The sequence below is a fragment of the Hemitrygon akajei genome, chromosome 8 (assembly GCF_048418815.1).
Source record: "Hemitrygon akajei chromosome 8, sHemAka1.3, whole genome shotgun sequence".
Lineage (NCBI taxonomy): Eukaryota > Metazoa > Chordata > Chondrichthyes > Myliobatiformes > Dasyatidae > Hemitrygon > Hemitrygon akajei.
In genome coordinates, this window is record NC_133131.1 from 42297854 (window position 1) to 42323466 (window position 25613).

Sequence of the window (25613 nt, forward strand, 5' to 3'; positions counted from 1 at the left end):
TTTTGAACTGTCTGTACAACCTGGCATTTTGTGGTATGAAGGATTCAGCGAGCTAGATTCTCGAGAATGGAGGTACGGCCACGGCAGCTGTGGCTGGAGCGGATTTGGGATTGGACTGATTGGAACGGGTCGAAGCAGCAGTGCCCAAGAGTGTAAAATGAATTGATGTTTAGCCGAATTTAAGCATTGAGCCAGATTAAAAATATCAAAGCATTGAGGGCAAAGGATGAGCCAGTATTGAGCTCACTACTTCGAGATGCTTTACTCACCTCAGTGCTGAACTGGCTCTATGGCTGTGGCTGCAGCAGTCGGGCTGCTGGACCGGCTACAGTGCTGAACTGGCTCTGTGGCTGTGGACTCATTTGGTGGACTTTGCAGTTCATGATCAGTGTATTATTTGTTTACTTTTTCATTATTTGCATGATATGTTCTTCTCCCTCACACATTGGATGTTTGACAATCTTGGTTGAATTTTTTTTGTGGGTTCTATTGTGTTTCTTTATCTTATGGCTGCCTCTAAGAAGGCAAATCTCAAAGTTGTATGTGGTATATATGTATACATACTTTGATAATAAATGTATCACCAGACCTCTTAGTGATCCGCCTTTATCTTAAGGTTGTGACCTCTTCCCCCCCCCCCCCCCACCCTGTTGAAAGAGCCTTGAAAAATGTTCCTAGTATTTACCCTGTCAAGCCCTCTCAGGATTTCAAGTGTCTTAGATTCCCATTCATTCCTCTCACATCTGAGAGAGCATGGCTCCATTCAATTCATGGGATAACTCCTCCATGCCTGCTAAGTCTGTCCTATGCACTTCAATGCCAAGTATGTGTCTTTTTAAATAGTTTATTGGTCAGATGTCATTTGGGGTATTGTGCACATTTCTGGTCGTCACACCACAGGAAGGACATGTTAGCAGTGAGAGAGTGTAGAAGAGATTCACCAGGATATTGCCAGGAATGGAGCACTTTACTATAAGAAGGGACTGGAGAGGCTGTGTCCATTCTTGCTGGGATATAAGAAGCTGAGGAGTGACCTCTTTATAGAGGTTTATGAAACTTATGACCAGCATAGGTAATCAGAATCTTTTTTTCCAGTCAGGGGAATCTACAACTAGAGTGCACAGATTTAAGGTAAGAGGGGAAGAAACTTAAAGGAGTTCTGAAGGGTAAGTTTTTTCCCTCATAGGGTGGTGAATATCTGTATTGAGCTGCCAGAGGAGGAGGTGAAGGCAGATACAATATTTGGATAGATAGATAGATAGATACTTTATTCATCCCCATGGGGAAATTCAACATTTTTTCCAATGTCCCATACACTTATTGTAGCAAAACTAATTACATACAATACTTAACTCAGTAAAAATATGATATGCATCTAAAATCACCCTCTCAAAAAGCATTAATAATAGCTTTTAAAAAGTTCTTAAGTAGTTTACTTAACTACATTGAGTCCTAACCCCGGCACTTTAACATATCTTACTCCTGGCGGTTGAATTGTAAAGCCGAATGGCATTGGGGAGTATTGATCTCTTCATCCTGTCTGAGGAGCATTGCATCGATAGCAACCTGTCGCTGAAACTGCTTCTCTGTCTCTGGATGGTGCTATGTAGAGGATGTTCAGGGTTTTCCATAATTGACCGTAGCCTACTCAGCACCCTTCGCTCTGCTACCGATGTTATACTCTCCAGTACTTTGCCCACAACAGAGTCCACCTTCCTTACCAGCTTATTAAGACGTGAGGCGTCCCTCTTCTTAATGCTGCCTCCCCAACATGCCACCACAAAGAAGAGGGCGCTCTCCACAACTGACCTATAGAACATCTTCAGCATCTCACTACAAACATTGAATGACGCCAACCTTCTAAGGAAGTACAGTCGACTCTGTGCCTTCCTGCACAAGGCATCTGTGTTGGCAGTCCAGTCTAGCTTCTCGTCTAACTGTACTCCCAGATACTTGTAGGTCTTAACCTGCTCCACACATTCTCCATTAATGATCACTGGCTCCATATGAGGCCTAGATCTCCTAAAGTCCACCACCATCTCCTTGGTCTTGGTGATATTGAGATGCAGGTAGTTTGAGTTGCACCATATCACAAAGTCCTGTATCAGTTTCCTATACTCTTCCTCCTGTCCATTCCTGACACACCCCACTATGGCCGTGTCATCAGCGAACTTCTGCACATGGCAGGACTCCGAGTTATATTGGAAGTCTGATGTGTACAGAGTGAACAGGACCGGAGAGAGCACGGTCCCCTGCAGCGCTCCTGTGCTGCTGACCACCGTGTCAGACCTACAGTCTCCCAACCGCACATACTGAGGTCTATCTGTCAAGTAGTCCACTATCCAATCCAATCCACTACTCCCATCTCCGTTAGTTTGTGCCTTAAGATCTTGGGCTGGATGGTGTTAAAGGCACTAGAGAAGTCCAGGAATGTAATCCTCACAGCACCACTGACCCCATCCAGGTGAGAGAGGGATTTGTGCAGCAAATACGTGATAGCATCCTCCACTCCCACCTTCTCCTTATACGCAAACTGAAGAGGATCCCGGGCGTGCCTGGTTTGTGGCCTCAGATTCTGTATTATCAGCCGCTCCATGGTCTTCATCACGTGCGACGTCAAGGCAACAGGTCTGAAGTCATTCAACTCCTTTGGTTGTGGTTTCTTCGGTACCGGGACAATACAGGATGTTTTCCACTGTCTGGGTACTCTTCTCTGCTCCAGGCTCATGTTGAAGATGCGCTGTAGTGGTTCTCCCAGCTCAGTCGCACAGGCCCTCAGTAATCGTGGGGATACTCCATCCGGTCCAGCCGCCTTGCTGGTACAGATCTTCCTCAGTTGACCTTCCACCTGTGCAGCCGTAATCCTGGGCGTGGGCAAGGTCTCCTGTGAGGGGGAACTTACTGTGCTGTATGATTCTGTTTCAATGAAGAAAACCACAGCCTGCAGCAGAATTTCTTCACTCCATCTGTCTTGCAAAAGAATAATAATCCATTTGCCTTCCCAATTACTTGCTCAATCCACAAACTAGCTTTGTTCCTTGAAAACCTAGCTTTTAATTATTAATTATCATCACTATTTAAAAAAGAATCTTTTTCTGTTATTCACACAAAAATACTGAGTATGGCATGTCTCCACATTATACTATATCTGCCAGTTTTTTGACCACTGTTTTAAACCTGTTTTAACTTGTATTCTCCTTACTACTTGCTTTCTGGTCTATCTTTTGTATCACCAGTTCATGTAGTTCATTGTACTGTAGCTTCTGCATTTGAAAATAATTGTACAATGGCAACCAATCCCAAAAAATTCTGCTAATTAATTTTGTTATTATTAATCCCTTGTCACTAAAGTGTATCAACTATTCTCTGACCTTCCTGCACGCTTTTTGCTTTTGAATTGCATTCAATAAGTCTTTTACTCTGCAGTGCCTGAATTTTACAACTGTGTAGTAATTTGAATGCATTCTGGCAAAATGATAATCAAATTTATCTTGAGTGTGGTCTTTTGTGTTTTGCAGATGCACGGCTAATGACTTGAAATGCATTATCAGGCTGATTAAACATGACCTACGGATGAATTCTGGTGCAAAGCATGTGTAAGTGAGATGATCCTATCATTGCAAATTTGAACACTCTGATATACCTTTCCCTTTATCCTGACGATTCTGGTAGTTTTGTTCACTGGTTGTATGATGTAGGCGATCATTGTCTTTCCATGACCATAATAATTCTTGGCAGGTTTTTCTACAGAAGTGGTTTGCCATTGCCTCCTTCTAGGCAGTGTCTTTAGAAGGTGGGTGACCCCAGCCATTTTTAATATTCTTCAGAGATTGGACTTGTGATGTGCAGCAGCTGCTTATATGACCATCCATCACCTACTCCCATGGCTTCATGTGAACCTGATCCGGGGTGGGGGAGCGGGGATTCTAAGCTGGTGCTACACATTGCCCAAGGGTGACCTGCAGGCTAACAGAGGGAAGGAGAATCTTGACCCCCTTTGGTAGAGACTAATCTCTACCCTGCCACCCAAGTACCAGGATCTGGTAATTCAGACAATGGAAAAAATATTTTACATTTCCCTTTCCTATTTTTGTGGCTATTCTAATAGACTCTTTAACTTTCTATATACTTGACTCATTAGTAGGCACATTCTGCCAGCTGCAATAACTCCATTACAGAACCCCTCCCCCCCCCCATCATCACTGCCAAAGGTGATCCTGGTGTCTGTGTGGATTTTTTCAGTTGCTTTCAATGTGCTGAATGCAACAGCATGCTATTCTATGAGATGCAATTTCATAACAGTACCTCTAACAGAATTTACATTTTTTTCATTCTTTTTACACATCAGAGAATAATAAACTTTAATGCGAGGAGTCAGCTGAGCAAAATTTGAATATACTGGTTCATGCTCATTTCAAAACTTGAATGATTATCTAATTTTTGTACTAACTTCCCAGTCGTTATTTTTGGATCCTCCAGGTGTGCTGAGTGCTCAAGTTGCTGGTAGTTTGGTATAAGCTACATTAATCTAGTGCATCAGATATGCTAATCATTTCAATTGCTAAATCATGTTGAAAGTCCAATTTTGATTTATCCAGGTTGGATGCTCTAGATCCTAATGCTTATGATGCATTCAAAGCTTCCCGTAATTTGCAAGACGTGGTTGACCGTGTTCTGCAGAATCAACAAGAGTCTGAGCGGATACCAGGAATGAAGAAAACACTTTGCGTTAAGGCCACTCTTTTAACCCCAATACAGCCAATGCTGGTAAGGAATAACCTTTGGATTTAACATTGTCATATCGTTTAAGAGAGAATGGTTCCCAGCTTGACTGACAGGGAAGAGACATGGCACCTGGGCTCGACAGCCTAAGGTTTATTGTCAAAGTTGAATAGTAGAGATGGGCATTTATCCTTATGAGAACCAAAGCACTTCATTTAAAGGTAGTTTCAGAACATGGAATGGTACAGTACAGTACAGCACGCTACAGGCTCTTCAGCCCACAATGTTGAGCTGACCTTTTAACCCACTCCAAGATCAATCTAATAATTCCCTTCTGCTTAGCCCTCCACTCTTCTTTCATCCATGTGCCTAATCAAGATTCTCTTAAATGTCTCTATTATATCCATCTCTACCACCCCAACTGCATATTCTATGCACTTCCCTCTCTTTTTATAATTAAAAATGCCTCTGAATACCTCCTATACTTATGTCCCAATCACCTTAAAGTTATGCCCTCTCATATTAGCTGTTTCTGCCCTGGGGAAAAAGGTTATGGCTGCCCACTCTATCTATGCCACTTAACATTTTGTACCTCTCTATCAAGTTACCTTGTATCCTCCTTCATTCCAAAGAGTAAAGCCCTAGCTCGCTCAACCTTACTTCATAAGACATGCTCTCAAATCCAGGCAGCATCCTGGTAAATCTAGTTAGCACCCTCTTTATAGCTTCCACAGCCTTTCTATTGTGAGGCGGCCAGTACAGAACATAGTACTCAGTGTGGTCTAATCAGAGTTTTATACAGCTGCAAAGTTACCTTGAGGCTTTTGACCTCAATCCCTAGCTAATGAAGGGCAATATACACTCTTAACGACTCTACCAACTTCGAGAGATCTTTGGATATGGACCCCAAGATCCCTCTGTACCTCCAGAGTGCTAATAATCCTGCCACTAACCCTATACTCTGTGTATCACTTCACATTTTTACAGGTTGAACTCCATCTGCCACTTCTCACCCCAACTCTGCATCCTGTCAATGTCCATTTTTAACCTATGATAACTTTCTATATTATACACTCCACCACCAACCTTCCATTTCCACTTTCTCATTCAAGTCATTTATAAAAATCACAAAGAGCACATGCTCTTTAACAGATTGCTGCGGATCGCCAGTGGCTACCGACCTCCAGGCAGAATATGATCCATCTACTATCACCCTCTGCCTTCTGTGGGCAAGCTGATTTTGAATCCATGTCGCTAAGTTTCCCTAGATCTTATGCCTTCTGACTTTCTGAGTTAGCCTACCACGAGGAACCTTGTTGAACGCCTTACTAAAATCCATATGCACTACATCCACTCTACTGTGCTCTACTTTCATCAGTTTGTTTAGTCACTTTCTTGAAGAATTCAATCCGACTTGGGGGCATGACCTGCCCCTCACAAAACCATGTTGACTATCCCTAATCAAAATGCTCATAAGTACTGTATCTTAAAATCCTTCCTAATTGTTTGACCACCACTGATGTAAGTCTCATGGGCCTATAATTCCCAGGATTATCCCTATTAACTTTCTTGAACAAAGGAATAATATTTGCCACCCTCCAATCTTCTGGTACTACCTCTGTGGCCAGTGAGGATACAATGATCATCATCAAAGGTGCAGCAATTTCTTCCCTTGCTTTCCTTAAAAGTCTGGATTATATTCTGTCTGGCCCCAGGGACTTAGTTACTCTAATGCTTTTCAAAAGCAGCATATCCTATTTCTTAACATTGACATGTTCTAACATATTGGCCTGTTCTATGTCGATGTCACAGTGGCCAAGGTCCCTTGCTCTAGTGAATACTGAAGCAAAGTATTCATTAAGAAGCTTACCTTTTCTGACTCCAGGCATTTTTCCTCTTTTATCCCTGATTGATCCTACCCTCACTATAGTTATTCCCCTGTTCCTCATGTATATGAAGAGCACCCTGGGGGGTTTCCTTAATACTACTCACCAAGTTCTTTTCATGTCCTAACTTTCCTAAGTACATTCTTAAGCTCCTTCTTGGCTACCTTATAATTCTCAAGAACCATTCCTTAAGTTTCCTACTTTCTGCCTCTTGACTCGATGTTCCATATCCCTTGTCTTCACTCTTACCATTCTTTCCCTGCCTCAGTGGGACAAACCTATCCAGAGCTGCCCACAAGTGCTCCGTAAAGAACCACCACATTTCCACTGTGCATATCCCTGAGTACATTTGTTCCTAACGTATGATCCCAGGTTCCTGCCCAATAGCATCATTGCTTGTCCTCCTCCCAATTAAGTACTTCCCCATAGCATCTGCTCCTATTCTCGACCAAGGCTATGGAAAAGGTCAGGAAGTTGTGGCTATTTTCTCCAAAATGTTAACCCAGTGAGAGATCTGTTACCTGACCAGGTTTGTTGCCTAGAACTAGCTCCAGTCAGCTTGTCCACATACTGTGTCAGGAGTTCTTCATGGATGTACCTAACAAATTCTGCCTCATCAAAACCTTTTGGACTATGGAGGTACCAATCAATATTAGTAAAGCTGAAGCTGCCCATGACAACAAACCTGTTATTTTGTTTGCACCTTTCTGAAATCTGCCTTCTGATCTGTGCCTCAATGCTTCTGCCACTGTTTGGGGTGGGGGGGGGGGGGTGCTTGACAGATCAGCCCCAATAAAGTGATTATTTCCATCCTGCTTCTGACTTCCACCCACACTGACCCAGTAGACGGCCCAGATTGGAAAATGATTTGTAGATTTCATGTGCATTGCTATTGCTCCAGAACGGCCAAGATTGTGTTTTGAGACATTAGGACCAAGCTTCATAAACTATAATTACTAATTATCACAATTTCTCCTTGCTTAGCTTATGATGAGGAAGATGCACTTCTTTCTTTAAATGGTTCATCTTCTTTAGGCAATTATTTGGTGAAAGGCCTGGGCACAGATGATCAGTAGTGATCTGTTCTGGCCTTGTATTAACTTTTTTCCATGTGTCATTTTGTTAACTGGCTGACAATGGGCATGTAATTCATTCAGCCACACAGTGACCATTAGTGGTTATGTCACAATGGAATCCAATGCTGCACTTTGCAAGTGGGATCATTAGTTTTGCTTCCTACCTGGTCAATGGGATTTGAAGCCTACTTGTGTTGTTTTCCAACAAGCTCAATCCAATTTCTGTTGTCACATTAAAATATTTTGGAAGTTTTTGTCAAAGTAGCCTTGGAATATGATATGTAATTAGTTATCAAGTTTGTAGTTTACTGTAATATATTATTTTTGCATGGAGCTACATTTGGCTATACATTAACAAAATCTGCTGTGTCAGTAGTTAGCATTATTTATAATAGCTTTTAGCTTTTAAAGTAGATATTTTGAAAACTAAGTAAGTGTGAATGAATTGAAGAATGGCTGAACACAGAGCTGAAAATGAAAATTAGAAAACACTGCAGGGACTAGAAAGGTGAAATAAAATATAGGAAAAAGTAGGGCCAGGCAATATCCATGTAGAGAGAAACAGTTTTCTGTTTCAAGAGCCTTCATTGTAGTTAACTTTTCCTTTATACAGATGTTGTACCTGCTGAAGATTATCAGGTGAAAATATCTGAGGCATCCTGTATCAGCAGTGTGGGAAGAAACAAGTTTTGCTCAAAAAGCACCTACGTTGATCAATTACTACAGGAGTTGCTTTGAGAAAATGGATGTAGTACAGGAATGATTCATGGACTCTCACAGCGACCTGGACTATGCCTCTTCCCAGCCTGTTACTTCTAAAAATGCCATCCTCTTTTCTCAATTCCTCCTCCTCTGCCACATCTGATCTCAGGATGAGGCTTTTCATTCCAGAATGAAGATGTCTTCCTTTTTCAAAGAAAGGGGCTTCCTTTAACGCTGCCTTCAACTGCGTCTCTTCCCTTTTACACACCTCTGCTCTCACCCCATTCTCCTGCCACCCTACCAGGTATAGGGTTATTTTTATCCTCACCTACCACCCCACCAGCCTCCGCATACAGCACATAATTCTCTGGAACTTATGCCGTCTTCAACGGGATCCCACCACCAAGCAGATCTTTCCCTTACCTGCCACTTCCTGGTTTCCGCAGGGATCGCTCTGTACGCAACTCCCTTGTCCGTTTGTCCCTCCCCACTAATCTCCCTCCTGGAGCTTATCTTTGCAAATGGAACATTTGCTACACCTGCCCCTACACCACCATTCAAGACCCTTAGCAGTCCTTCCAAGTGACGTGGCACTTCACCTATGAGTCTGTTGGGGTCATATACTGTGTCTGGTGCTCCTGGTGTGGCCTCCTGTATGTCGGTGAGACCTATTGTAGATTGGGAGACCGCTTCGCTGAGCACCTACACTCTGTCCGCCAGAAGAAGCGGGATCTCCCAGTGGCCGTCCATTTTAATTCCACTTCCCACTCCCATTCTGATATCCATCCATGGCCTCCTTCACTGTCCCAATGAGGCCACACTCAGACCGAAGGAACAACACCTTATATTCAGTCTGGGTAATCTCCAAGATTTCTCAAACTTCCAGTAATGCCCCCCATTTCACCATTCTCCATCCCCTTTTTCCTCGCTCACCTTATCTCCTTGCCTGCCCATCGCCTCTCTCTGGTGCTCCTCCCCCCTTTTCTTTCTTCCATGGCCTTCTGTCCCCTCCTATCAGATTCCCTCCTTCACCAGCCTTCTCCTTCTCCTGTATCTCTTTCACCAATCAACTTCCCACCTCCTTGCTTCATCCCTCCCCCTCCAGGTTTCACCTATCACCTTGTGTTTCTCTCTTCCCTTTCCCCCCACCTTTTAAATCTACTGGTCTTTTTTCTCTCCAGTCCTGCGGAAAGGTCTTGGCCTAAATCGTCGGCTGTACTTTTTTTCCATAGATGCTGCCCGGCCTGCTAAGTTCTTCCAGCATACTGTGTCTAGTGCAGGACATAGTTCTATTTAATGTAAGCTCAGACAGGTCAAGAAGTTAAATGTTGCACCCTTGAACGTCACTTGAATTCTCTGTTGCCTAATTCATTGCACTCGTCATCATCCATGTACCAGAAATCTTTATAAATGAATATGTGATCTTTAAATGCTCAAGCTTTACCTTATTTCTTTGGCTTTGTCACAAGACCTGCATACCATAACTCCCAAATTCTGACCAGTAATGAACAATTAAAGCTAAATCTTTTGAAGTTATTGTATTATGCTCTAATTCCTTTTCTCTTGCATTCTTTCCTCCTGTATTCCCCCTGGCTTTGGAGGTGGTGCAGAGTAGGTTCACCAGATTGATTCCAGAGATGAGCGGTTTAGACTATAAGGAGACATTGAGTCGCCTGGGACTGTACTCGCTGGAATTCAGAAGAATGAGAGGAGATCTTACAGAAACATATAAAATTATGGAAGGAATAGATAAGAGAGGCAGTAAAGCTGTTTCCAGTAGTAGGTGAGACTAGAACTAGGGGACATAGCCTCGATTTGGGGGAGTAGATTTGGGATGGAGATAAGGAGGAACTGCTTTTCTCAGAGGGTGAAATTCTCTGCTCAATGAAGCAGTGGAGGCTACCTCAGTAAATATGTTTAAGACAAACTTGAATAGATTTTTGCATAATAGAGGAATTAAGGGATATGGCAAGTAGGTAGAGACGAGTCCATGGCCAGATCAGCCGTGATCTTATTGAATGGCAGAGCAGACTCGACATGCCAGATTGCCTACTCCTGCTCCTAGTTCTTATGCTATACACCATCTTCCGTACAACTGTGTTAACAAGCATCAATGGACATGACAGTGCTAGTAGACAGATGATGACAGATTTGAATTGAAATGATTTTCTGTTGACTTATCTATGTGTTTGACAGGGAAGGTTGATGTGGTGATGTGCACCAAAGAGGAAGTAAGGACCATGGGAAATGGAGAAAAGTAGCTGGGATTATGCTATATTGTTTACATCTAATGTGATCTCAGATCCTTAAGGGTGGAGGGTTGGGGGGGGGGGGACGTAGGGAAAAGGCTACTTGTGTCATAGCTTCCTTCATTCATGCATCTCTTACCAGCCTTGTAGTGAAATGTGGCAAAACTTAGTCATTTGCAATAGTTAGATTGTACAACACACAGCCAATCTTGGGAGTAATATCGGGCCCATCCAGAGCAGCCTTTTTGCATCTTGAATCAGAATCAGTTTAATATCATCAGCATACGTCATGAAATTTGTTGACTTTGTATTATAGAGAAAAAACTGAATTACAGTAAGTATATATTAAATAGGTAAATCAAATTAGTGCAGAAATGGAAATAAAAAAGCTGTGGAGGTAGTGTTCATGGGTTCAATAGCCATTCAGAAATTGTTTGGCAGATGTAACTAAATGCTCTACGATGTTCTATTTTCTAGCATGACCTTCCTCATGGGCCTACTGCATTCATTCCATATTGAAGTTGTGAGCTGAAAAAGTTTCTAATATATAGCTCATCAAAATCCAAACTGAACAACTAGCAAATTAACTCATTTTTTAATCTGGTGACAGTATTTATAATTATCTGTCTTGTTAAGGGTCTAAGTGATGGTAATCATTAGTGGGATTGATGAGTAGGTTGAGGAAAAAATACATGGTTTTAGAGTATGAAATGGAAATGCTCAAATTGGGGAAACAATGAAAATTTTTATCTTGGACTTGCAATAAATCAGCCATCCTTGAAACTATATTGTGCAATTTAATAATTGCAGACATCTTTCAAATAGATGAATCAAGCCCCTGACAAGTTTGAATATATTTAGAAATGTGCTATTGATGTATACAGAGCAGAACATGATAGAAGGTTGTAAGTGATAAAAGTGAGAAAAAATATTTAATACTGAAACAACTATCTTAAATCTATTTAGAAATTTTCTAAAATGTCTTCTGACTTTAGGCTGAAGCCTGTAAATCAATTGAATATGCTATGAAGAAATGTCCAAATGGAATGTATGCAGAGATCAAATATGATGGGGAGAGAGTCCAAGTACACAAGAATGGAGACACCTTCCAGTATTACAGTAGAAGCCTGAAACCAGTGTTACCACATAAAGTGAGTATCTGCTTCAGCTTTCCAGTTTCTCAATTTATCAGTTGTTAATGAAACATTTTTTCCTACTTGGTCCTAGTGTGGTGCTGGAGTACATGGGATGTGCTAGTATATTTAAGAAATAACAACTTTGAATTTTAAAATGTGCAGCTTTCCACCATCTCAAACTAGCATTCTTCTCCTGAAGATGGTAATTCATTCTTGGCTTTAATCTTCAGACAGTTCTGCATATACTTCTACAATTAAAAGAGGAATAGAGGAAAACTCATGCCATCTGACCTTGTCTTCCTGGGATGTATCGCACATGACTCGTGTAATTTGCAAGGAGTGCTTAGTGCTTCTTTCTCCAACACTTGTATCTGTTGCACCTTAAAAAGCTTAAGATTCAAAGAACAAACTGGAATCAATTTTTGATCAGTAATTTAATTTCACAGGAGGTTATTTGGTAATTTAATCTACATTATTTGATAGCAACCCAACTACTTCAAATCCTTCTGTTAACCAGAGTCAGGTGGTTTCTCTTACCAGCCAGTCTATGGACTCCTTGGATAAAAATGCCAATTAAATGATATTTTGCTAGATTTATTCGCAGTTCAGTTTTATTCACAGACCGTGACGGGAACAAGAAGCAGCAATATGACAGTAAAGTCTACTCTGCCGTTCAGTAGTTACAACACCACTTGCTTGTGATATATTTTCTATATTTTATTCTCTATTTATCTGGTACATCCAAGTATCCATTCATTCTTGAATGCAGTCTCTTCATGCACAGCCATCGTGGGGAGTTGGGGAGAGGTATCTTCATCTTCACATCTAACTACATCCCTGTCCTGGTATTTTAATGCACATTCTGGATTTTACAGAATAAGTAAACAGTGTTTCAATATGGGATACTCTGGGGCTCCAGTGTATTTCATTGTGACCATCCATTTTTAAGCTTAATAGAATATAGATCTGTTCTAGTTTATCATGCTATTTTGCTCAATTTTTTTTATAGGAGTATGAGAACATTATAATAAGAAGCAGAAGATCATAAGGGCAGTTGATCCTGTTGAATCATTTGATAAAGTTGTGGCCGATTCTGTATCTGGTCTATTTTAACACCTAATTTATTTTTATCCTCACCACCCCCCCCCCCCCCCCCCCCACCAAATCTTTTGATTCCTTTTATGTCTAAAATTTTATTTCGTGTCACTAACTACATTGTAAAACTAGTAGTTCTCTGGTGGGGATGGGTTGGAGCCATGGAGAATTCTAAAGAATAAAAAAATTCTTCACATCCTGCGTTTAGTTGGCTAATCCAGAATTCTGAGATTATACCATCTGCTCTATATACTGCAGCTGAAAAAGTGACTACGACATCCACTTTTCTAGAACCTCTTGGACTCCAATGCCTGTAGGATTTTCTTCCTCCTTGTATTTCTAACAACTCTGGAATCCCTGGAATCAAACTAGTGTTTTGCAAGTATATTTTACCATGGGTATGGAGACTAAAGCACTTACAATTCCAGCAGTAAGGGTTTCCTATTGTAGCGTATCACACCCATCGTAGTAAAGGCTAATTTCATTTGCTTTAAACTTGGTTTCTGCATCAGTATATTTCTGAATTTCATGAACCAAGACACAAAACTCTTCGTGCACCAGCATTTTCAAGTTTCTTGTAAATACTTTGAAAATGCAGAAACTGAGTTACAGAGAAAGGTTGAATACGTTAGGACTTTATTCCCTGGAGCATAGAAGAATGAGGGGAGATTTGATAGAGGTATATAAAATTATGATGGGTATAGATAGATTGAATGCAAGCTAGTTTTTTCCACTGAGGCTAGGGGAGAAAAAAACCAGAGGACTTGGGTTAAGGGTGAAGGGGGGAAAAGTTTAAAGGGAACATTAGGAGGGGCTTCTTCACACAGAGTGTGGTGGGAGTGTGGAATGAACTGCCAGATGAAGTGGTAAATGCGGGCTCACTTTTAACATTTAAGAAAAACTTGGACAGGTACATGGATGAGAGGGGTTTGGAGGGATATGGTCCAGGTGCAGGTCAGTGGGACTAGGCAGAACAATGGTTCGGCACAGCCAAGAAGGGCCAAAAGGCCTGTTTCTGTGCTGTAATGTTCTATGGTTCTATGCACTCATGGGATTTTGGACTCCTAAGGTGAGAGTACTGCAAACATCATGATGAATCTCTGCAACCTGCACCAAGTTCAAATACGGTAAAGGTAGTTTAAGCTCTGTCAAGATTATATTTTTCTTGTTTTCTAGGTTGCTCATTTTAAGGATTATATTCCCAAAGCTTTTGCTGGTGGTGATAGTATGATTTTGGATTCTGAAGTTCTGCTGATTGACACAGTTACTGGAAAGCCACTTCCTTTTGGAACACTGGGTATCCATAAGGTAGGGTGATTTGAAAGACCCAGATTTAAATTGGCTATATTGGAATTTGTATAGATTTTGTGACTACTGCACAGGTATTTAAGTTGCCAATTTGGAGAGATGGAATTTAATTCCTATAAGTCAATAACCTGGATCAATCTGAGGCGATGAGTAGTGACATCTGTTAGTGTCCTCATGCCATTGCTATCTAGCTGTAGTGCCAGGGAATTAGCGCTGAGAGGAGGGGAGTGGGAATAATTTTATGCCAGGATACGATTCTGTATGTAATGTATGGTTTTCATTGCATCCATGTTTTTACTTGCTTGAGTAATGACATGGAAGTTGCATCATCTCTATCCGGTCTTTTGCAGTGTGTGGCTATTAGGCTTGAATGTGCTTATCCCTTTTTCCAATCTTGGCTGCTGTAGTCGTTCAAAGATTACCTTATCACACTGCCTAATAACTCTACACAACTCAGTGACAGATCAAGATTCTGAGACAGGCAGAGGAAAATTTGGTTCAGCTCCTCTTTGCTATTCATTACACACATTTGAACAGATTAAGCTCAGCTGTGAAGTATCCTGTACTCTTGTAGTTAGCTGAGAACATCAGGACTCTTATATATGTAACGTCTACTAGGGTGAGGTCAGAGAAGGCTGTCAGTAGTGAAGCTGTACCCCAGCAAAGGTTGAATGTTTCACTACAGGAGCAGAATATTCTTTAAGACTTGTACAAAACAGCTGTATGCTATTTAATTTCATAGGACATAAACCAAATTTGTTTTATTTTTCTCTTTCAGAAACTTGCCTTCAAGGATGCTAACGTATGTCTTTTTGTCTTTGACTGCATTTATTTTAATGGAGTCAGTCTCATGAACAGGTGTGTGCATTTCCCATGTAAATCTGCAATCAGTATTGCTAGAAACAGATTGTTTTTGATCATTAGGACAACTTTACGCAGAAAATTTGATGCTGTCTTTCATAGACATAGAATATAGAATAGTATAGCACATTACAGGCCCTTCGGCCCACAATGTTGTGCTGACCCTCAAATCCTGCCTCCCATATAACCCCCCCACCTTAAATTCCTCCATGTACCTGTCTAGTAGTGTCTTTCCGCCATTTATAGAAGTGATTACACTTCAAGAGTACTTAAGGGAGTGCAGGTCACTTTAGGGTGACCTGCAAGAATTATGACCAGCATTATAAAGTTGCAAGATGCTTTGTTTGTAACTCTGATCCTGACTCCAGTCCAAGATGATGATGATAATTAGCAAAAGCAAATTTATATTTGCCAAGATCAGTGGCCAAAACTGCTCGAGTTTTAAACCAGGTCCTTTTGATTATAAAAATAATAGGAAATGGAAGTGGGTTTGAGCAGTTTGGCTCCTCATGCCTACTTTTCCATTCGATAAGAATATTGCTAATCTTTTATCTGAACCCCACTTTTCTGCACCAATCTCTTGATTCCCGTAATATCACTCAAAAATAATGTTGTTTCCTTTTCAGTATCCTTAGTAAAGTGGGAACTTTATCACAATGTTGCCACTGATGTGTGAGAGACTTGAGTGCCTTCACTTTATTTGCACCACTTCCTAATTTGATAGCCTATCTTCTTTTAACAAAAAGTAGTCTTTTTGGGTTAAGGCACTCAGCAGCATATTTTAGTTTTCTACATGAGTATTAGCTGTACTGTCCCAGTGACCATCTTTATCCCCAATTATGTTTGTAATTTTTTTTGTCTCTTGTACAGACCGATTAGTGAGCGAAAGCAATTCCTTCGTGATAACATGGTTGAAATCCCAAACAGAATCATGTTTTCAGAAATGAAGCACGTAACAGTAAGTGGTTCATAATTTTTAAGCATCACGTTTTTAAACTCCTCCATCTTGCTTGTAGTCATTATTAATGTCATCTGGATTTTCTATCTGGTTTTCAATTAATGTTCTGTTTGAAAGGTAACACTAATTTATCTGTAGTATTTGAAGAAGAATTAGAGATTGAATGAGACAGACTTGTTAGGGAGATGTGTCAGGGAGAACCACGGCAAATTTATACATGTTAGTCCCCTCAGATTGATCTCACCTGGTCCCGCAGCATCACCTCTTTAGTCAAGTAAGATCTGCAGCGTTTCTACTACCCAAGGTGAGCGAGGCTCTTCTCCCCCTCCCCTGCTCCAATTTTTTACAGGAGCACCATGAAGACTGTCCTGACCAGCTGCATCACCTTCTGATACAGGGATTGCGAGGCAACTGACAGCAAGTTCCTTCAACTGATTACGGGGACTGCTGAGAGGATCATTGGCTTCTCTCTTCCATCCACCAGAGATATTGATCAGGAGCACTGTGTATACGGGACCCGGAGCACTGTCAGTGATTCCCTCCGATCTGTCCAGCAATCTATTTGATGCCCTACCATCAGGCAGGAGCTATCATAGCATTAGGGCAAAAACCATTAGGATGGGAAACAGAATTCCCCAGGCAGTAAGACTACTGAACTCCCTTCCACCACCCAGGTTTCATCATGCATGAGATGCCAGTAGCGTTCTACTGTTTACTTTTTAACTTGTGTTTTAAATGCACCTTGTTATTAATTTACTAGTGGTAATATTACTTTGTGAGGAAGATACATATACTGTGCTGTGCAGCTTGGTATGGAGGAATGTTGTTTCCTTTGGTGGTATGCATGTGTATGGTTGAATGACAATAATCAAACTTCAGTGAGAGTTTTGCACAATGGGAGTGCATTTTGGAAAATTGCATTTTGTACATCTTGCAATATTTCTCATCAATAATGGCTTCTACTCTGAATTGCAAATATGGGTTCTTGTTCTGTAATCTCCACCAGAGAGTATATTCATGAACTCCTTTCTTTGAATTTGGTTTATTCGAGACATCAATCTAAATAAAGAGCAGTTTGAATGTATCTCTATCATTCCTTAAAATCTCATTTTCTATTTGGTGTTTTTTTTTAAATTTTGAAATCTAGTGGTTGTAGTTTCTGCTAGGACATTGACATAATCAAATTATCTCCCATTTCATATTATATGAACAATTTCACTCATAGCAAAATTTCAATCAAACAAATTTTGTTTTTTAAGGCTGTAATAAAAAAATTCTGAACTTCTCGTCCTTGTGATTGAAAATCTGTAAAACAGAAAATACAGTACCGAAAGAGCTAGCTAGGTCACCATCTGTGGAGAACAAAACAGAGTTAAGGGTTTGATATTTCTAGATTTTTTTTTGTTCGGCTTAACTTTTGACAAAGGAATATAATTTTTACTAAGTGATTACCTTTCAATCCATTTTGCCAGAGGGCCTCAGATCTGGGAGAAATGATCAATCGAGTTATCAAAGAGGGACTCGAAGGATTGGTACTGAAAGATGTTAAGGTAAGATTATTTCTCTGTGAAAACCATAGTTCATTCTTTTCTATGGCATTGGAACTGAGTAACCTTTGCAGGTAGGTGTTTTATCTATGGATAGTGGCTTCAAAATAATTGAGATGTATCTAATCAGCATTGTTAATTGAATGAGAGGAAGCATTATTTATTTTCAGATTATTTTACAGGAGAGGCTGTCATTTATGCTCATTTCTAGTTGCCTTTTTCTCTTTTTCCCCATTTGAGTTTAAGGTCAAATGCAGTCTTTCAGCATGTTCTGTATTGTTAAATATAGGCCAAAGATCTGTGATCCCAAAACTGATACCTAAAACATTACTGTGTACATCTTCCTCCTTTTGAAACTGTTAGTTTTGTTCTTTGTGAACTTTATATCTGTGTAGCCATTATCCCTTTGATCTAGTTTTGTCAATGTTTATTATGTAGCACTTTTCTCAAATACTTTTGCACGTTATTAATAATTTAATCAGCTCAGTCAAACATGATTTACTTAAAAAATCATGGTGGTTATCATTTTAATGTTCATATTTGCACTCATCTTAATATAGGAATATAACTGAGTCCCTTCAAGTTCCATCCCCCTTCCCTTGGCAAACAACAGGTTTTGCTGACATACAGCAGTCATACATTAAATGGTGCAACTTTTAAAGTGGTAAAGATAGGAATCAGATTTAGAATCAGGTTTATTATCACCAGCATGTGACGTGAAATTTTTTAACTTAGCAGCAGCAATTCAATGCAATACATAATCTAGCAGAGACAGAAAAAAAACAGTAAATAAAATAAAATATAATAAAAAAGTAAATCAATTACGTATATTGAATAAAAACAGAAAATGCTGGCAGAATTCAGCAGGCCAGACAGCATCTGTGGGAGGAGGTAGTGACGACGTTTCGGGCCGAAACCCTTGAATAGATTTTTTTTAAATGTGCAAAACAGAAGTACTGTGAATTTAAAAAAGTGAGGTAGTGTCTAAAACTTCAGTGTCCATTTAGGAATCAGATGGTAGAGGGGAAGAAGCTGTTCCTGAATCGCTGAGTGTGTGCCTTCAGGCTTCTGTATCTCCTACCTGATGGTAACAGTGAGAAAAGAGCATGCCCTAGGTGCTGGAGGTCCTTAATAATGGACGCTGCCTTTCTGAGATATCGCTTCCTAAAGATGTCCTGTGTACTTTGTAGGCTAGTGCCCAAGGTGGAGCTGACTAGATTTACAACCTTTTGCAGCTTCTTTCAGACCTGTGCAGGAGCCCCTCCATACCAGACAGTGATGCAGCTGTCGGAATGCTCTCCACGGTACAACTATAGATAGGTGTGGAAAGTCAGCAAATGATACTGCTTTGTGCTCCAGTGATTGAGTTGTATTATCTTTCAGTGGTATCTGTGTGTTTTCTTAGTTGAAATATTGTATTTTTAATTAAACTCCACTAATTCTCTAAGTTTCAAACTGTTGGGGAAGGTGATATGGCTTCAGTTTTCAGAGACCGGCGTTATCCCCAGCAAACACATCTGCAGCAATTGTCTCCATTTTAAGCAGCATTGGCTCAGAACTGCAGCACCAAGGAAGATGAGAATGGCCTTGAAAGTTTGTTGAAGGTGGCAGTCAGTGCTCGTCTTGGCTAGTAGTTTGGATTTAGACATTCTTGAAGATGAGGTGAATGTGTATGTATCTTGGGTAGGTATGAGAACCCAAGGAGTTGTGATGCAATTATCTGTGCCTTAACAATGGGTATTACTGTAGTTTCTTCCCACCTGTATAGATGCGGACAAAATCTGTTTTCTTCCCACCCATATTTATGTGAGCAAAGATGGCAGGAGTTCTTCTGACCAGAATACTGGTACAGGTGGAAGAGTGAGAAAGAATGAATATGATATGGGGCAACACAGTTTCATGAACAGATGTTGTTCCAAATAGTCAGAACTGAGAGTCCATTGTGTGCAGAGGTTAAGGATTTTTCTTGGAGTGAGATTATATAGTTGAGATCCAACAGTATAATTAGAACTTGTAAGAAGTTGACAAGTGGGAGACATTGAGGGGCGAAGGCCTAAGCTGAAACACAAGTTCTTAAAGCTAATCTTGAGTGTTATGTAAACCATGCATACTGGTGGCCATGGTTATAATTGTGAGACATTTGGGATAAGTACTGGGAGAAAGGGACTTGCCTGTTTGGGCAGACTCTACTTGCACTGGTCAGGATAAATTGGAAAAGTGACCTTAAACCTTTTTTTTTAAATTAAAAAAAGATCAGGGTAGAGTGAAAGGGAATGATTATGGACTTGAGAGGGGAACCCACCCCATAGGAAAAGTGGCAATGGAAAAAATAATGGCTGGAAGGAACAGAGTGCATTAATAAGCAAAGCCATTTGGAGAAAAAGTTGGTTTGAAAGTTCTGAAGGTTATGAATGTATGTCATTGATAATGAAAAACTGAATCTAATACTGCAGATAGAGATAAATGAATTAGATCTAATGTTGATGCTTGTGTTTAGAATTTAATTTGCAAAATTCTCCTGTTCGTTCAGAGGGTTGCAAAGTCCCTAGATAGAAGACAGGATATTTTTCTTCTAGTTTACATTTGAGGCCCAAGAGCTGAATTATTGGAGTTTCAGCATAACAGATGCTAAAGGTCTGGTTTCTGCTTGCTGGAGGCAAAGTCTCAGGGCAAAGGCCTGGCTATCTAATATTGAAATAGAGATTTCAGTTCTTGTTCTCTGCAGTTTGAATAGTGTGCCATTGAATATATATGGAGAAGTATAATTACGATGAGGGACTGGCTGGGCGGAGTTTTCTTTAAGGGAAAGAAGATGAGTGAGATTCAATTGAAGTGTATAAAATAATGAGGGGCCTTGTCACAGCACATGTGAGGGACCTACTTAAATGTGGTTGAGACACATTTATGCAAATAGTGGAACCAGCTGCTTGGAAGAATGGGGCCCAAATCCTTGTAACATTTAAAAAGATATTTGATGTAACATGCGAAGACTGATACCTACTAGGTTATAGACAAAGCTAGGGATTAGGAGTAATGCAGATGGCTACACGTTGGGAAACACAGACATCATGGATAAGGGGGCCTCTTTCTGCACAGTCAATTTCTAATTTTCAAAGATGAGAACGAAAAAATATATGATGATAGAGATGTAAATGGATACAATTGTATTAAGGCTACTTGCGTATCTGGTCTTCAATACAGGATTAGTCATCTCATTAAATTGTGGAGCAGGCTTAAGAGGTCATACTTCCTGTTGCTATTTGTAATGCATCCTTCCTGATTGTTCTAGTTTGAATGTGATGTCAAAAACTACTTGTCTTTTCTTTAGTATCTTTCACAATCATTACCCCATAATTATGTCTCAGTCTTTGTCTCCATTGACCAATGTATATTTAGCAGAGAAAACCAAGAGTCTGAGCAGTTATATTATGAAATGAAAATATATTTTGTAGGATATGGGGAAATTTTTGAAACCCTCTTTCTCTGGGCATCTCTGGAAACGGCTCGTTAGCCCTCGCTAACGGCCACCATACTCAATGCTGCGAAAACCCTCTTTTCTCTGGCTTCGTGGGTCAAGGATGTATACGGCCCTATTTGGTCCCGTCAAATCTGTGAGAGTGGTGTATCTCGCACACCCACATCCTGGTTTGTGTGAATGTTGTGTGATTTACTGCCCTGCAGTAGCCCGTCGGCATGAAGTAACAGATCGTACACTGCTTACAATTTTAAAGCGAAACTTCCGGTAAGATGGCGATTGTTTAGTCGCTTCAAACTTTTGCTCCATTTCATTTCTTACCTTCGCACTATGTGTCTCCCTTTTTAAACCTTAGTTCGTTATTCTATCTTTTTTCTTACCTGCCTGCGAATACATCTATCTTACAATGGCTACAAAAAATTCTAAATCTGGGAAAAAAGAAACTCCCACGTCTTTGTCTGCCAAGATTCTCTCTATCCTGGAACAGAATCGACAAGACATTTTAACTGATATCAAGGCTGAATTTAGAGCCTCTATCAGTCAGCTGGAGTCAAAATTGGATCAGATTAACGCCAGAATGGATGATCAAGCCGAACATTTATCTCACATCGACCTAACCTCTGAAGATTTAAAATGCCGCGTTCAGCATTTGGAAACTTTCTGTTCCAAATTTAACAGAGCAAAACAGCAAACTTATTTCCAAAATGGCGGATCTCAAAAATCGGAGCAGGCGCTGCAGTCTGCGAATTCTCGGTTTGCCAGAGGCCACTGAAACGGGTACCCGCTTTGAATTTTTCTCTTCTTTTCTCTGTGAGATTTTCGGGAAAGAATTTCTCCCGACTCCACCTGAGCTAGAAAGAGCTCACAGAATTTATGTCCTTCGAGCTGCTTTGGGTTCTAGAGCACGACCAGTTATCCTGTGTTTCCATCATTATCAGATGAAAAACCGTTTGATTATGGAGGCACACTGACTTTCCGAAATAATACCATTCGTATCGTGAAAGATTATGCTTCCCAGGTTCTGAAGATGCGTGCCGAGTTCAAAGGCGTTATATGGATTCAAACCTTCCCTTCGCAATCCTGCTGAACTTTGAATTACGCTTACTACTGGAGAATATAAGTGGTTTAAGTCAGTTAGAGAGGCTGAGATGTTTGTTGGAAATCTTCCAGCCATCTTGACTTCTTTAGACTCGGTTTGACTTTCTAAAATGGCTGATGAGTATTTCTTGAATTAAAGTCTTTTTTGCGAACTCAGACTCTATTTGAATAACTTAGTCCTTAACTACTGAGAACCTAAGGGTTTTAGTTGGTCTCTCCTTGGGCTTGGTGTGATTTTCTTAAATAGATGATTTAAATTAATGTTTTCCTGTGGACTTAGATTTCATTTGTGTAATTTAGTTTACTTTTGAATAACTTTAACTATAGAGAACTACAACTGGTCTTAAGTTATTTGGGAGGCTTAGAGTTTTTTATTGAAGGTCTCCCTGTCAATTTACTGTATAAGACCTGCCTTTTTTTAAAAACGGCTGATATGTACTCTCTTTAAATTTAGAATTTCCCTCTTTTTTTTCCCCCTTTTACTCTTTTATTTTCAATTTTTTCATAGTTTCTCACGGGTAGATTAGTTCTTGATTATTATTTTGTATTAAGTTTTATATTCTTTCTAATGAAGTTGTTCCTATTTGTAATTCTGATTTGTAGTGCATAAATTAATATAGTATCTGCTATATTATTTACACGGAGCTTATGTTAATGTTACGGAACTGAACTGGAAGTTGGTTTTTGGGGTGTCCTATTTTTTGTAGAGCTAGCTGCTTTTTTGGGTAGCCATCTAGTTTTGGGTTGTGAGGGTGGGGTGGATTCTTCAGTACCAACACTATCTATTGTTTTTTTTTGTTTTTCCTTGTTATCCAGGACATGTCTATGTCCTGATTTTATTGATTTATGTTTATATTTTTGCTTCCAAACTGTTATTGCAATGTTTGATCTTATATATGCCTACTGCCTTTTACGTTTTAACAATTGATAATGGTTAGTCCATTGAAATTTGTGAGCTGGAATGTAAAGGGATTGAATCATCCTGTTAAAAGAAGAAAGGTCTTCTCCCATATTAAGCAACTTAAAGCTGACATTGCTTTTCTCCAAGAAACTCATATTAGTAGTTTTGATAATTCTCGGCTTATGTCAAAGTGGGTGGGTCAACATTTTCATTCATCCTTCCCGGCCAAAGCTAGGGGGGTTTCCATTCTAATCAACTCAAGTGTTCCTTTTGAACTCCATAGTAAGATATCTGACACAAATGGCCGTTTTATTATTGTTTCTGGCAAATTATATAGTACTAAGGTAGTACTAGCTAACCTGTATGCTCCCAATTCTGACGATGTTAATTTTTTGGAAAGCTTTTTTTCCTCATTACCAGATCTGAACCTATACTCTCTTATATTGGGTGGCGACTTTAACTGCTGGTTAGACCCAACTTTGGATCGATCGTCCCCTGTTACTAGATTACCTACTAAATCTGCTTTAGCTATTCTCTCTTTCTAACTATGGTATCTCTGATATATGGCGTTTCCTTCATCCTACTGAGAGAGATTATTCCTTTTTTTCACATGTTCATCATACCTTTACTAGAATTGACCATTTCTTAATTGATAATCAACTTATTTCATTTGTTCATTCTTGTGACTATCAGAGTATACTGATCTCTGATCATGCCCCAGTCACTTTGTCTCTAAATTTTCCTGGTCTCCCTCAAAGGAATAAACATTGGCGCTTTAACCCGACTTTATTATCGGATGATGATTTTGTAAAATTTCTTAAGGACCAGATAACTTTTTTCCTAAACACTAATACATCATCTGAAATTTCATCCCAGATTGTCTGGGATGCTATGAAAGCATATTTGAGGGGTCAAATAAGTTCATATACAGCAAATCTTAATAGAAAGTCCCGTTCAGAGTGATTAGACCTGATTATTCAGATTTTATATAAGAAGCGTGTAGAACTCCAAACTAAATTTGATCTTCTCTCTACTCAACCAGTTGAAGTCAACTTCTTGAAAGTAAGAGTCACTTTTATATTCATGGTGACAAATCTGGCAAGTTTCTAGTTAATCAGTTGAGACGTTCTAAAGCTAAACAACATATTACAAAGATCCGGAAGGAGAACGGGGATATTACATCAAATCACTCAGAAATTAATGAATTTATTTAAGAATTTTTATTCTCGGCTTTATTCCTCCGAATCCCTGAATGAGAATATTTCTGTTGACCGTTTTTTAAATAGCTTGAATATTCCTTCGATTTCATCTGATTCTAAAGCAAAACTTAATGAGCCTATATCATTAGAAGAAGTATCTTTTGCAATCTCTGCACTGTCATCAGGCAAATCTCCTGGTCCTGATGGGTTCCCCATAGAATTTTATAAATCATTCTCTTCACTTCTTTCACCTCAGTTACTCTCAGTACTATCTGATTCGTTTAATTATGGTAAATTGCCACCCTCATTTAATGAGGCATGTATTATTCTTTAATTGAAAAAGGGCAAAGATCCAACAGAGTGCTCCTCTTACAGGCTGATTTCTTTACTTAATGTTGATGTTAAAATTTTGGCCAAAGTTTTGGCTCATAGATTAGAAACTGTTATACCCTCCTATTTCTGATGATCAAACTGGTTTTATTAAAAATCGTCTTCCCTTTTTTAACATACTGCGTTTATTTAATATTTTATGCTCACCTTCAACTGGGACTCCTGAATGCATTATCTCTCTCGATGCGGAGAAAGCGTTTGATCGTAGAGTGGAACTACCTCTTTGCGGTTTTAGAAAAATTTGACCTCGGTCAAAGTTTTATCTCTTGGATCAAATTACTATATCTATGTCCTACTGCCTCTGTTTTGACTAATTCTCAGCAATCCCAGTTGTTTAACCTTAAACGTGGCAACCGTCAAGGATGCCCCTTAAGTCCCTTTCTTTTAGATTTGGCTGTAGAGCCTCTGGCGATTGCATTTCGAAGTTGTCCTGAATTGACGGGGATCTGGAGGGGGGGGGGGGGGTGTTGAGCATAAAGTTTCTCTTTATGCTGATGATCTATTACTTTTTCTTTCAAATCCGTCCACATCCTTACCTCCAATGTTTTCACTTCTTGATCAATTTAGCCAGTTCTCTGGCTATAAACTTAATTTACATAAGAGTAAACTTTTTCCAATTAATAAAGAAGCACAAGTATTAGTATTTCGCAACCTCCCCTTTAAAGTACGTAGTTGATAATCAGTTTACCTATCTTGGTATTACAGTTACAAGGAATTTTAAGGATCTTTTTTGTGAAAATTTTGCCAATCTTTTGTACTCTACAAAACAGAGTTTGTCACAATGGTCACCTTTATCTATGTCCTTGGTAGGTCGTGTTAATGTTATTAAAATGTATGTTCTCCCTAAATTTTTATATTTATTTCAATCTATTCCAATTTTTATTTCTAAAACGTTTTTTGATTCCTTAGACTCTATTATTTTGTCCTATCTGTGGAAGGGTAAGCGTTCCAGAATTAACAAAACTTACCTTCAAAAATCTAAAAAAGAGGGCGGCATGGCCTTACCTAAT

At 39.7% G+C, this 25613-nt stretch overlaps 1 protein-coding gene across 3 annotated transcripts in view; it reads left to right on the forward strand.

Annotated features, from left to right (window-relative positions):
- The window catches only part of lig3 (ligase III, DNA, ATP-dependent), a 67274-nt gene that overhangs the window by 23255 nt on the left and 18406 nt on the right, over positions 1-25613 (forward strand). For all 3 annotated transcript variants that reach the window (XM_073053688.1, XM_073053686.1, XM_073053685.1), the window contains exons 7-13: positions 3519-3596; positions 4599-4767; positions 11631-11786; positions 14043-14174; positions 14953-15032; positions 15906-15993; positions 17466-17543. In XM_073053688.1, coding sequence (XP_072909789.1) covers positions 3519-3596; positions 4599-4767; positions 11631-11786; positions 14043-14174; positions 14953-15032; positions 15906-15993; positions 17466-17543 — 781 coding nt within the window. The remainder of the gene's footprint in view (positions 1-3518; positions 3597-4598; positions 4768-11630; positions 11787-14042; positions 14175-14952; positions 15033-15905; positions 15994-17465; positions 17544-25613) is intronic.